The 12,540-nt window shown below is 42.4% G+C and overlaps 1 protein-coding gene and 1 pseudogene across 1 annotated transcript in view; one reads left to right on the top strand and one right to left on the bottom strand.

Annotated features, from left to right (window-relative positions):
• Positions 1 to 10,994, top strand: part of SH3RF2 (SH3 domain containing ring finger 2) — a 127,282-nt gene extending 116,288 nt beyond the window's left edge. Inside the window, exon 6 of the mRNA XM_060180304.1 lies at positions 10,877 to 10,994. Coding sequence (XP_060036287.1) covers positions 10,877 to 10,972 — 96 coding nt within the window. The 3' untranslated portion in view covers positions 10,973 to 10,994. The remainder of the gene's footprint in view (positions 1 to 10,876) is intronic.
• LOC103123319 (rho guanine nucleotide exchange factor 39-like) lies at positions 9,192 to 10,791 on the bottom strand (annotated as a pseudogene).
• Positions 10,995 to 12,540: the final 1,546 nt, after the last annotated feature.

Genomic DNA, 12,540 nt, shown 5'->3' on the forward strand with positions numbered 1-12,540 from the left:
TTCTGGTCTAACATCCAGGTCTTTGATCCATTTGGAGTTGATTTTTGTTTCTGGTGAGATAAGGTGGTTCAGTTTCATTCTTCTGCATGTTTCAACTCAGTTTTTCCAGCACCATTTATTGAAGAGAGCCTCCTTCCTCTGTTTAATACTTTGGGCCCCCTTATCAAACATTAGATGTCCATAGGTGTGGGGTTGGTTCTAATTTTTTAAGCTGTATCTATTTATTTTTGTATAAAGACAGACAAAGGTTGAGAAAGAATAAGAGTAATGGGAAGAGAGAAAGAGAGACATTGTTTTACCACTCATGAAGCTTCCCCCTGTAGGTGGGAACCAGGGTCTTGAACCCAGGTCCTTGTGTATGGTAATGTATTCACTCAACCAAGTTGAGTACCCATTTGTTAAATTGGGTGCATGTATATACAGGTGTTTGTTTCATTATTACACTTCAAGTGATACATAAAATGATCTTCACTGATTTGCATGTGCTATGTATTTTAATGTAAATTTCTAACAGCAAAGAAAAGTAAGAGCAGAGGCAGGGTGAGGTATACAAAGGTCAAGAGTAACCAAGCAGCCAGTGTGGTTTACTTAAAGATCTGAGAGAAGCCCCCAAGACTAGTATACCATCATGAGGCAGTACTACAGAAGGTAAAGCTAGAGAGGAAAGGGAACAGAACACACACACAAAATGTGCTTGAGTGACCACCTGGAAATATAGATTCTATAGTCTTCACACTATTATACAATATCATCCCTGCTGACCTACCTGTGTACTTTTATTTGTCTAAGATGAACCTAAAGGGACCCACTGCCCGCTCATAAACGAGTCCCTTTTCTCGATGATTTTGTTGTCAGGGGAAATAAATAAAACTGGGTGGCCACTCCTTGCTTATCAAGAACAGCAGTGTTGCAGGCTGGGTGGGCAAGGAGGCAGGCTTGGATGGAGAAGGTGCAAGGCCAATCTGACAGAGAAGCTCTGCTGACACCTTGGTTTCACCAGGAAAGAGAGAGAGAGAGACTTAACATCCCATCTCTGTCATATCACTGCATATTTTAAGAAACACTAGACAGGGATGGTAACCATCATGAGCATGGCATCTCCATGGGCTTGAAAACAACTTCAAATTAGATATTTTTCTGGGATGCACAAATATGTCTCAGATGCATGACCCTTTTTGCTACACTAAGATCTAGAAATTAGATCTGACCTTGGTTTTCTCCAAAAGGGCTCTCAGTCTTTCTTTCTGGGATCACCTTCACCACCCAGTTGCTGACCACCTCTGAGAACCCCTGCAACCTTTTTTGTCTCAGTTCCCTTGACCAAGGAAAATGGAAATGATGATAATAAGACCCATGGATTACCAAGTTAGCACTAGAGTCGAGGGTAGAAGTTGAACACCTCTTGGAGACCAGACCTAGTTTCTCCTGACAATACCAAAGCATCTTGAACTTTTCCCTTCTCATCACACTTATATAAGTTAAGCCTTGGCAGATTTGCCAGGTATACATGGTAAGTTCCCTATGGAGAAGAAACCCTGTATCTTGTTCACTGCCTTAACCCCAATGCCTAACACAAAACTCAGGACCAGATAAAGAGTCCCACATTGCAGTTGCTGGATATGGCTGTTAAATCTCTTCATCTGTAGAGGGATAGGAGCTTTTAACTTTATAAGGTCAAATGGTCAACTCCAGGTTACCCAGAGTGGTGAGTGCACAAACTGGCAAGTCACTCTGAATTTTCTGTCTCTATTTTCAGCCCTTCTCTCAATTCTGAGTGAATGATCTCTGAGTGAAGGTCCCAATCCCTTGTTTGTTCCCAGGAATACCAAGATGCATGAGCACAGTGGGCTCCAGAATAGTTCACAGTCTTAATGAGAAATGAGGTCCAAGTTGCTGAAAGACATTCAGGATATGTGGGAAAAGACATAGCCAATTTAGAGTCTGTAAATCAAGATGAGAGAAATAGGGTTGCTTACTCCTATCCCACATTTTGGGGTCCTGTTGCATAGAAACCCTCATCAACATATATTTATGCATATCAGAATAAGGAATATTGGGGGGCAAGCAGCAGCACACCTTGTTAAATACACACTACAGTGTCAAAGGACTGAGGTTCAAGCCCCTGGTCCATATATGCAAGGGGAAAGCTTCACAAGCGATGAAACAGGACTGCAGGTGTCTCTTTGTCTCTCTCTCCCTCTTTATCTCCGCCTCTCCTCTCAATTTCTCTCTGTCTCTATCCAATGATAAATAAATAAAAATATTTTTAAAAAGGAATACTGGTGGAGCACTTACTATATATTAAACAACTTACATGAATTATTTTATAATATCCATAACAACTCTGAGAGAGGTGCCATTATTGTCCTCTTTTTGAAAATGAGGATGTGGAGGATCCCTGGAATTTAATCACTTATCCAAAATCACAAATTTTAATCAATGGTACCTAAGTCTCCACTTGAGACTTTTTATTAACAAGATGGTAGAATAAGAGGGGTACAGTTCTACACAATTCCCACCAGCAGAGTTCTGTATCTCATCCCCTCCATTGGAAGCTTCCCTATTCTTTACCCCTCTGGGGGGTATGGACCAAAAATTTTATGGGGTACAGAAGATGGGAGGTATGGCTTCTGTAATTGCTTCTCTGCTGGACATTGGCATCATCAACATTGGCAGGTTGATCCATATCCCCAGCCTGTTTCTGTTTTTCCCTAGCGGGATAAGGCTCTGGAGAAGTGAGATTCCAGGGCATATTGATGAGGTTTTCTGCCCAAGGAAATCACGATGGCATGGTAGCATCTGCAACTTGGTGGCTGAAAAGCAGTAAGATATAAAGCAGGACAAATTGTTTAATAATCACTTACCTAAAGGTTAGAATAGGGCAGATGGAACTAAGGGTCTTGGTGTGGGAAGAAACTAGGAAATTCGTTTTAGACATCCAAAGAGGTCCACAACTTTAGTAATTTTTGCCTGATCCCTATAACATGCATGTGGGCTAAAAGTATTTTCTGGGAAAATGGTATCAGAGTTGAGAATAGGACTGGAAAGCTGGATTAGGGCAGAGAGTAGCTCCCAGATATGAGGAAAGTATATAAATACCATTAACTGTAGACCCCATATATCTGACCTAAGGCCCATATCTATTCATATTTAGCACCGGAGCCCATGAAACCTCTGTGTCCCTGTCAGTCTGAGCTCACAATCCATGATCACAGTTAAGAATATTCTAGGCTGCACTCATTTCAGGACGAGTCCTCCTCGAGTGGCAGAGTAAGTTGTCTGCTTTCAAATGAGTCATGTCCTTCAAAGAGGAAGAAAAGTGTTTTTAGCACAAGTACCTACCTCCACCCTCAGTGACACACCCTCTTTCTGGGATCCTGCTCAGGTCAGCCTCTGTGCCAGGAAAGGAACTTGTATTCCACCTCGCAAAGGAATCTAAGCTGACCTCAAGGGGACCCCTTACCAGAGCCTCTTCACTCAGGATTTGATCTATGTGGCAGGAACAGACTTGCCTTCATGAAGTTGGCCATCTACCTGGCTGTCTTCATGTACTGGGTAGGACCTTCATTTCTGTCATTTTTGTCTGTCCTTCCTTTGCCAAATTTTGTTCTCTGCCTTTATTTATCTTGCTCTCATTCTCTACCATTCTAATCATTCTTTCATCAACTAATTTTTGGTTTTGTCTTATTTCTTTTACTTTTTAATTTTATTTATTTATTTGCATAGAGACAGAGAAATGGACAGGGGATTGAAAGATAGGAAGAGAGTTGCACCTGCCGCACTGCTCCACCACTCAGGAAGCTTCCCCCTTGCAAGGGGACTAGACAGTTTTAATAAATAAGACAAAAAAGGACTGAGGACACAGCATAATGGTTATGCAAAATATTCTGATGCCTGAGCCTCTGAGGTCCCAAGATCAATCTCCAGCACCACCATAAGCAGAGCTGCACAGTACTCTAGACTCTCTCTTTTTCTGTGTGTCTCTCTCTATATCTCTTTCATTAAAATAAATAAATTTTTTTTAAAAAATTAAAGAAATAAGGACCAGATTGTGGTACATCTGGTTGCGTGTACACATCACAGTGCACAAAGACCAGAGTTCAAGCTATTTTAGGTATTAGAGTTCAATGACTTTTGGCAAATATATTGTGGGTTTCTCCAGGTCTCCTGACCCCCTGGCCAGTGGCAGCAAAGGGTCAGAGTGGCCCCCCTGGGAGTCCTGAGGTGGTTCCTCATGGCGAGGGTAAAGTGCGCAGAGAGACAAGCAGTCAGCTCTGGGAGAGCCTCAGTGCATCAGCTCGTTTATTGGGAGAGTTAAGGCAAGCAGACATTCTTGTCACTGGGGAAAGGTTGAGGAAATCATTAACCCAAACACAGAGCAGCACAATGTATAGTCACATATTGACCTGTAAACTCTTTGATCACAAGTAAAAGGTTACCATACAAGGTTTGATCACAAGCTTCACAGTGCATATTTCTCCTGGAGGTAAATTGCAGGCACTTCAAGGCAGGGTGACGGCAGGCAGCTGAGCAATCAGGATGTTTGAGACAGTTTTCAAATTAGCCATACACAGTAATTCATGGCCTTTGTTTAAAAAGGGGGGGAAGAGTGGCATGTGTAGAAAGATGCCTATGTCTGAGGGTCCAGCCATCATAAATTCCAGAGGTCAGGGGAGCCTGCCTTTTTCTCCACCTGGAGGGGGAAAGGCTGGGGGTCTACCCACTCAGATTCTCATGGAAACAATGGCTGGACTTCCTGGATAGTGGGCCCACTCTCCAACAACATATAAATGTATGTGTTGACTATCAAAATTAAGCTATAGAGCACTCCTTTCTTCTCCTTCTCCTCCTCCTCTTCCTTCTTATCCTCTCCCTCCTTCTCCTTCTCTTTCTCTTCTTTTTTCTCAATTTTTATTACCACCAGGGTAGTTGCTGAAGCTCTGTGCCAGCACTACAAATCCACCACTCCCAGCAGACATTATTTCCCTTTTTTTTTCCTTTGTACTATATTTGATATGACATAGAGAAATTGAGAGGAGAGGAGGAGATAGAGAAGGACAGAAAAAGAGAAGTACCTGTAGACCTGCCTCACTTGTGAAGCATCCTCCCTGTAGGTGGGAAGCAGAAGCTTGAACCTGATTCTTATGCATTGTAATGTGAGTGTGTGTGTGTTCAAGGAGTTTTAATATAGTGAGAGATGTGTGCATCTATTACCTCCACAATTTTACATTTCATCAAACAGAAACTACTGCCCCCATGGGTTCCCTATATCCTTTTCCCTGTGGAAACCAGTGCTCTGCTTTGTATATAGATTTCCCTTTCTATACATTTCATCCAAGTGGAATTATGCAGTGTAGTCTTTTTTATCTAGCTTCTTTCATTTAGTGCAATGTTTTGAAGGCTTATTCATGCTATAGAGTGTATCAGCTCTTGATCCATTTTATTGCTGAAATAATAGTCCATTATATGGAAATACCACATTTTGTTTATTTTTTTCAGAAGGCAGTGGAAATATGAGTTTTTTTTATTTCTTTTAGCTCTTATGAACAATACCTCCATAGACATTTTTGGACAAGTTTTTATATGAACATATGTTTTTATTTCTCTTAGCTTGAGACTTGGTGGTGGCACACCTGGTTGAGTGTACATATCTCTTAGGTATATAGTAAGATTGGATTTACTAGGTTATGTGGTGTTTCTGTGTTTAATCCTTAGAAGAAGAGGTGCCTGGTTATTTCCAAAGAGGTGCACCATCTTACATTTCTATCAATGCTGTATCAGAGTTGTGGTTTCTCTATATGCTTGTAAACATTTATTTATCTAACTGGCATGGTCTTCTAGTGTTATAACTAAATTCTTGAGGTGCCACATATTCATACACAACCACACATGCATTTACATTATCAGGGACACAGACAGACACAAAAACTATAGCCATGGATACTGCAGAGTCCTCTAGAGTTCACAGACACACACACAGAATCCTAGGTAGACATGTACCATCACATACACAGCTATGCATACATATAATAGCATACAGTATTTGCCAACAGCACCCACATAAGAACACACAATATACCAGTACCATCACATATGCACATATAGGTGTCAGTGATTCTGAACACAGAAACAGACACATACACCGAAATGCATTAACACCTGCCCAAATGCATATGTATAATTGTTGTACCACCAAAGCATGATTCTTTTAATTTTACTTTTTTAAGATAGAGACAGAGAAGGCAGAGAAACTGAGAGACAGAGAAAATGAAATGAACTTCAGCACTGAAGCTTGCTTCAATGCAATGAGGGCTAGGTTCAAATCTGAGTCACTTACATGGCAAAGCAGCACACTAACAAGTGAGCTATCTCACAGGCCCCTAAAGTGTGGATCTAGCAAAACATATATATATATATGGGTGGGTAGCTTAAGACACACTGACTATATTTACTCTGGGTTGCTTAGAAATGGTTGTGATTTCATAAAGTCCTTGGTATACTGGGTGGAAGACTTCTCATTCATTTATGTAATCATTAATTAAGCTATAAGTATGTATTGAGAATGAATATGAAATACAGTATGTGAAATAAATCATGATTAGCAAGCACATAGTCCATGCCACCACAGAACAGTCTAGTTAGTGGGAGGGACTGGTCAGTAAATAAAGAAACACAGTCTAGGACATGAGCTAAGAAGGAAATCCACAACATGAATTTGAAGTACATAGGTCTCCTTACACAGATTTTCTTGTAAACAGAGTAGGAAAACTTATGTTATCAATGACTATAGTAGCTTAAGTGTATTTATTTTCTCTTCCTTATGATTTTCTTAATGGCTTTATTTTCTCTGCCTTACTTTATTATAAAAATGCAGTGGATAATAGGTAGGTACAACATTTAAAATGTGTTTTTTATATTTTTATTGGGGAGATTAATGGTTTACAGTAAATATAATTATTGGTACATATACAAAATTGCTGTTTTCTGCAAAAACACTCCCATCCCCCAAACTATGTCAGAAAGAAAAGATGAATGTGGGATGATCTAATTCAAAGACAGAAGTTAAAAAATAAGAACAGAAAGGGGAAACACAGAACTCAAAATATGTGTTAATCGACTATTGATATGATCAGTAAGACTTTCAGTCAATAAAAGTTTCTTAGTCATTCAGTTTAGGAGGAGTCAAAAGTTACATATGAATTTTCAAATTCACAGGGCCCCAGACTCTATGCTGTGCAAGAGTCAACAATCATGTTAGATAATAGGCAAGGTTAGATAGGAGGTAGCATCTAGAATACCAGGAGACCTTAGTATTGTTAGTCCCTCTTTCATGCATAAAAAAAATTCATATTCACTTTCCACATGTGACTAGGTGTGTGTGTGTCTGTGTGTGTGTGTGTCTGTGTGTGTGTGTGTCTGTGTGTCTGTGTGTGTGTCTGTGTGTGTGTGTCTGTGTGTGTGTGTGTATGTGTTAGCATTAGTAAGAATGTAGGCTACCACACTAGGGAAAATTAGGAACAGCCTGGGGATATGGAGTGAACTTCCTACATCCATATCCAGCAGAAAGGCAACTACAGAAGCCAGACCTTCCACCTTCTGCCCCCCATAAAGAATTTTGGTCCATACTCCCAGAGAAAGATAAAGAATAGGGAAGCTACCTATGGAGGGGATGGGACATGAAACTCTGATGGTGGGAACTGTGTGAAATTGTACTCTTGTTATCTTACAATGTTGTTAATCATTATTAAATCACTAATAATTTTTTTACAAAAATTTGGCCCATACTGCCAGAGCTGAATAAATTTTAGGGGAAGATGACCAGAGGGATCTGAACTCCAATTCCATCAGGACTCAGAGAGAGAAGAGGGGGAAGACACTCAGAAATAGTAGGTGTGACTTAGAAAGGAAGAGAAGGCAGGACTATAGAAAAATGGACAAATTTATATAAATATAGATAGTTATAGAAATAATAGAGGGGGCTGGGCAGTGGCACAGTGGGTTAAGTGCACATAGTATAAAGTGCAACAACCTATGCAAAGATCCCAGTTCGAGCCCTCAGCTCCCCACCTGCAAGGGGGTCACTTCACAAGCAGTGAAGCAGGTATGCAGGTGTCTCTCTGTCTCTCTCCCTCTCTGTTTCCACCTCCCCCTCAATTTTTCTCTGTCTTAACCAATAAAAAAAGGAAAAAATGGCCACCAGGAACAGTGGATTTGTAGTGCTAACACTACAATAACCTTGGAGGCAAAAAAAAAAAAAAAAAGCTATAGAAATAATAGTTGGGACCAGGTGGTGGCTCACCTGATTAAGCACACACATTACAGTGCACAAGGACCTGGACTCAAGCCCCTGGTCCCCACCTGCAGGGGGAAAGCTTCACGAGTAGCGAAGCAGGGCTGTAGGTGTCTCTCTGTCTCTCCCCCTCTCTCTCTCCCTTTCCCCTCTCAATTTCTCTCTGTCTCTATTCAATAATAAAAATAAATTAAAGGAAAAAAAAGAAATAATAGTCAACCCATATCTGTGATCTGTGAATGGGGACACAGAACTCTGGTGGTAGGAAAGGTGTGGAATTATACCCCTGTTTTCTTATAATTTTATAAATCAATATTAAATCATTAATAAAAAATAAAATGAATCTAGGCTCAGAACCTTGGCTAGCGGGAGTCAGGCGGTAGCGCAGCAGGTTAAGTGCACTTGGTGCAAAGCACAAGGACTGGTGTAAAGATCCTGGTTCCACCTCCCGGCTCCCCACCTGCAGAGGAGTTGTTTCACAAGCGGTGAAGCAGGTCTGCAGGCGTCTATTTTTTTCTCCCCCTCTCTGTCTTCCCCTCCTCTCTCCATTTCTCTCTGTCCTATCCAACAACATCAATAACAACAATAATAAATACAACAATAAAATAACAAGAGCAACAAAAGGGAATAAATAAATATAAAAAAATTTAAAAAGAACCTAAGGTAGCAAGATTTTAACTTCTGTTTTAAACTAGTTGGGTGACCTTCTTCTCAGTTTCTAATCCAGAAATGATGACAGTAGCACCTTCGATAAGGAGTAAGGGAGGCTGGCAAGATAACTCACTTGAGCAGTGTTATTGTTTTGCCATGAACCCAGATTCAAGCCCAGCCCCCTAACTACATTGGTGGAAACTTCTGTGCGGTGATATCTCTGTCCCTCTCTTTTCTTTTTTAACTTTACTGCAAGCCAGTGGGAAAATAAATAAATCATAGAGACAATATACACAAATAGCTACAAAGCTGTAACCTTGAGAACAGACTGACCACCACACAGCACCGAGTCTCCCATTTCAAGTCCCCTAATGTGTGTTGGAGGGGCTGGTGGAGTTGAGGTTCAGCTGGGTTAGACTTAGTTTCTTCCATCTTAATGGAGTTGGTCAGATGGCCTGGCGTGGCTTGGCCCCAAGTGAACTCAGAATGACTCTCCTCAAACTATGAAGGACTGTGTGGTTTAATACTGAAGATTTCCTTTGTGTTCCTGGCCCTGACCTATCCCTTGAGTATCCTGAGTTCTGGAATTTCACAGTAGATGCCTCTAGTTCTTCTGGCTGCTGATGACCAGAATCAGGCAGTGGTACCAGCATGACAGCTCCTCCTGGTCTATGGACACAAGCAGTAGTTTCTCATGGGGAAAGGACAGGCTGAGCAGGCCACCACAAGTACCTCCTCAATGGCCAAAAATCCTCTTGAGTTGACACTGGGCCATGGGGTAGAGGACCTGGTAGATAAAGGTACCACTCTGCAGCAGGTGCAATGGGGGTCAAGGCTTGGCCATGAGGAGCATGTCAGAAAAGAGGAGGAACATCTGGGGCCGAGGCTCCTCACCATGAGGAGGTACCACCAACAGCCAGCCAGCCCTGGCATAGGAACCAGCGACCTGTAGTCATTCCCTTTGCCTAGCATCCACTGAAGATATGCTGGAGATGCTGGTCATTCTTCTGTTTCTGACCAAAGGCGTGAACTCTCTGGGCAGTCTCACTTATCAGCTGAGAAGCGTGTGTGAGCTGCTGGTGGTCAGTGCTGTTGGGGTTTGTATTCTCAGCCAAAGCAGCAACAAGATTCTCATACTGCTGGAGCCTCTGAAGAGGCAGAAGGAGCAGGTCCTAGTGCTAGAGGCCCCCAAACTCAGGGCAGCCTTCCTGAAGTTGCACAAACCTCCTGAACCATTTGCTTTTCTTTAGTTGCTCCTGTAGGGTGGTCCAGGACATCTCTGCATTGGCAGCAAATTGGGTGTAGAACTCCAGGTGGATGCAAAAGCCCTCCAGTCCAAATCCCCAGTGCCCTCCTTCCAGGTAGGGCAGCAACTCTTGACTAGCTTCGTAAATGAGCTCCAAACAGGGCCTGGTGCTCTGGTGGTTGCAGGCTGCCTTTGGCTTTCAGAATCCTCACAAGCCTGCTTCGCCACTTGTGAAGTTACCCCCTGCAGGTGGGTAGCCAGGGCTCAAACCTGGATCCTTATGTGGGTCCTTGCACTTCATACTATGTGCACTTAATCCAGTATGCCCCCAAGTATTGAGTCTCAATCAACATTAGCTATTGTATCTTCTGAAAGTAGGCTTTCATAGAGGGAGATGAATGTGCTGGGAGCTGGGTACCCAGAGACTTGTGGAGGAGATCAAAGGTCGGTACTCTCTGCCTGAACTGAGCACTCTCTGAGGATATGGCCCTGGCCCTCACATGCCACACCAGCCAGCCCTAAACCAACCTCTCCCCTCCCTGCTCTGCTCACAACTACAAACCATGGAAAAGACATACAATGGACAGCACTGGGCATGGCTCATGGTTGATTATCTGCTGTGTTGGGCTTTTCTGCAACAGCTCTGCTCTAGCATTCACTGTTTGCACCAACCTGTCTTTTCTGTATAGATCAGCACTTATCACCCTGGACCTGCCTCCCCAGGACATTCCACGGCCATCCTCAGCCTACCTGGCTCCCAGCAGCACCTCTCAGCTAACATGTGAGTAAAATAACCCAGTCCTGCACCCCAGTCCTAACACAGAAGAGTCACCTCTGCCAGAGAGCCTCACTGTTCCCATGCAGAGAGACAATAGCTGCCTCCATTCCTTGTCAACCCTTGAGGGAAATATTGGTGGACAACCAACATTAGCAACCCACACCATCCCAGCTCATAATTTTACAAAAAGAGAGACTGAAATATTTTCACAATCTTTATTCATTATTTTAATTTTCTAGGATTGAGAGAAATTGAGAGGGGAGGGGGAAAGATAAAGATAGGTAAATGAGAGAGATTTGCAATACTGCTTTACCGCTCATGAAGTTTCCCCCTGCAGTTAAGGACCAAGATTTGAACTCGGGTTTTTGCACATAGTAACATGTGCATTCAACCAGGTCTGCCATCATATGGCAAGGATGTGGTGTTTATGTTTGCATCCAGTCCTCTCTATCCCACCACAGAGTCAGTACTCCATTGTGTGCCAAGAAAGGAAAGGCCAGCAGGTGACTCACTCAATAGAGTGCATATGCAACCATGCACAAGGACCCACGTTCGAGTCCCTAGCCAATACATGAAAGCCCTTACAGGGAGAAAGTTTCATAAGTGGTGAGTTGGTGCTGCAGTGTCTCTCCTCTCTTGGTACTTCTGTCCCTTTCTATTTCTCTGTCCCTCATCCTGTACCAAAAAGGAAAAAAAAAGTGATAACCATGAGTGGTGGATTCATGCAGGCACTGAACCCAAGAAATGACCTGGATGGCAAACAGGAAGAGGATAATTTTTTTCCTTTATTGGGGGATTAATGCTTTGCAGTCAGTAGTAAAGTACAGTGGTTTGTACATGAGTATCTTTTCTCAGTTTTCCATATGATAATTCAGCTCCCTCTAGGTCCTCCTCTGCCAACATACTCTAGGACCTGAACCCTCCCCCCACCCCAACCCCAGAGTCTTTTATTTTGGTGCAATACACCAAACCCAGTCCAAGTTCTGCTTATTATTAGAAGAATTATTAACCTCTGCTCCCTACTTGGCAGAGGCTTCTTCCCAGCCCTACTATCAGAAGATGGAGTTTATCAGAAAGGCTTCTTTACTGACCTGTCACAGACCTCAGTAGCCATGACCATGTCTTAGGTGATATTCTAAGCGATGTGAAAAAGCATCCTGGGGAGAGGCATCACTTCTAGTCTTGAGTTCTGCCACTAATTCCTGGTTACTAAGTCCTTTTTACACTTTTAATTGTTTTCTCATTGTTAAAATGCAGATGTGACCTCAATTCATGTTTTGCTGTCATGTGGCAGCTTCTGCCAGAGGGAGGAGATGGAGAGGGCAGAGATCTGGGCCCCACCACTGCTATTTCAACCATTCTACCACTGTCATCTGCTTTGTAGTTCCAGGTTTCTGCTTATATTTATTTTTGAACTTCTTTTATTATCTTTATTTACTTCATTGGAGATCATCAGATATGGAGAGAGAAGGGCGAGATAGAGAGGAAGAGAAAAAGAGAAACACCTTCACTACTTGCAAAGCTTTCCCCCTGCAGGTGGTGCACATTTCAGTTTTTCAAAGGCTTTCCTAACTA

Source organism: Erinaceus europaeus, chromosome 2 (genome assembly GCF_950295315.1).
Source record: "Erinaceus europaeus chromosome 2, mEriEur2.1, whole genome shotgun sequence".
NCBI classification, from domain to species: domain Eukaryota; kingdom Metazoa; phylum Chordata; class Mammalia; order Eulipotyphla; family Erinaceidae; genus Erinaceus; species Erinaceus europaeus.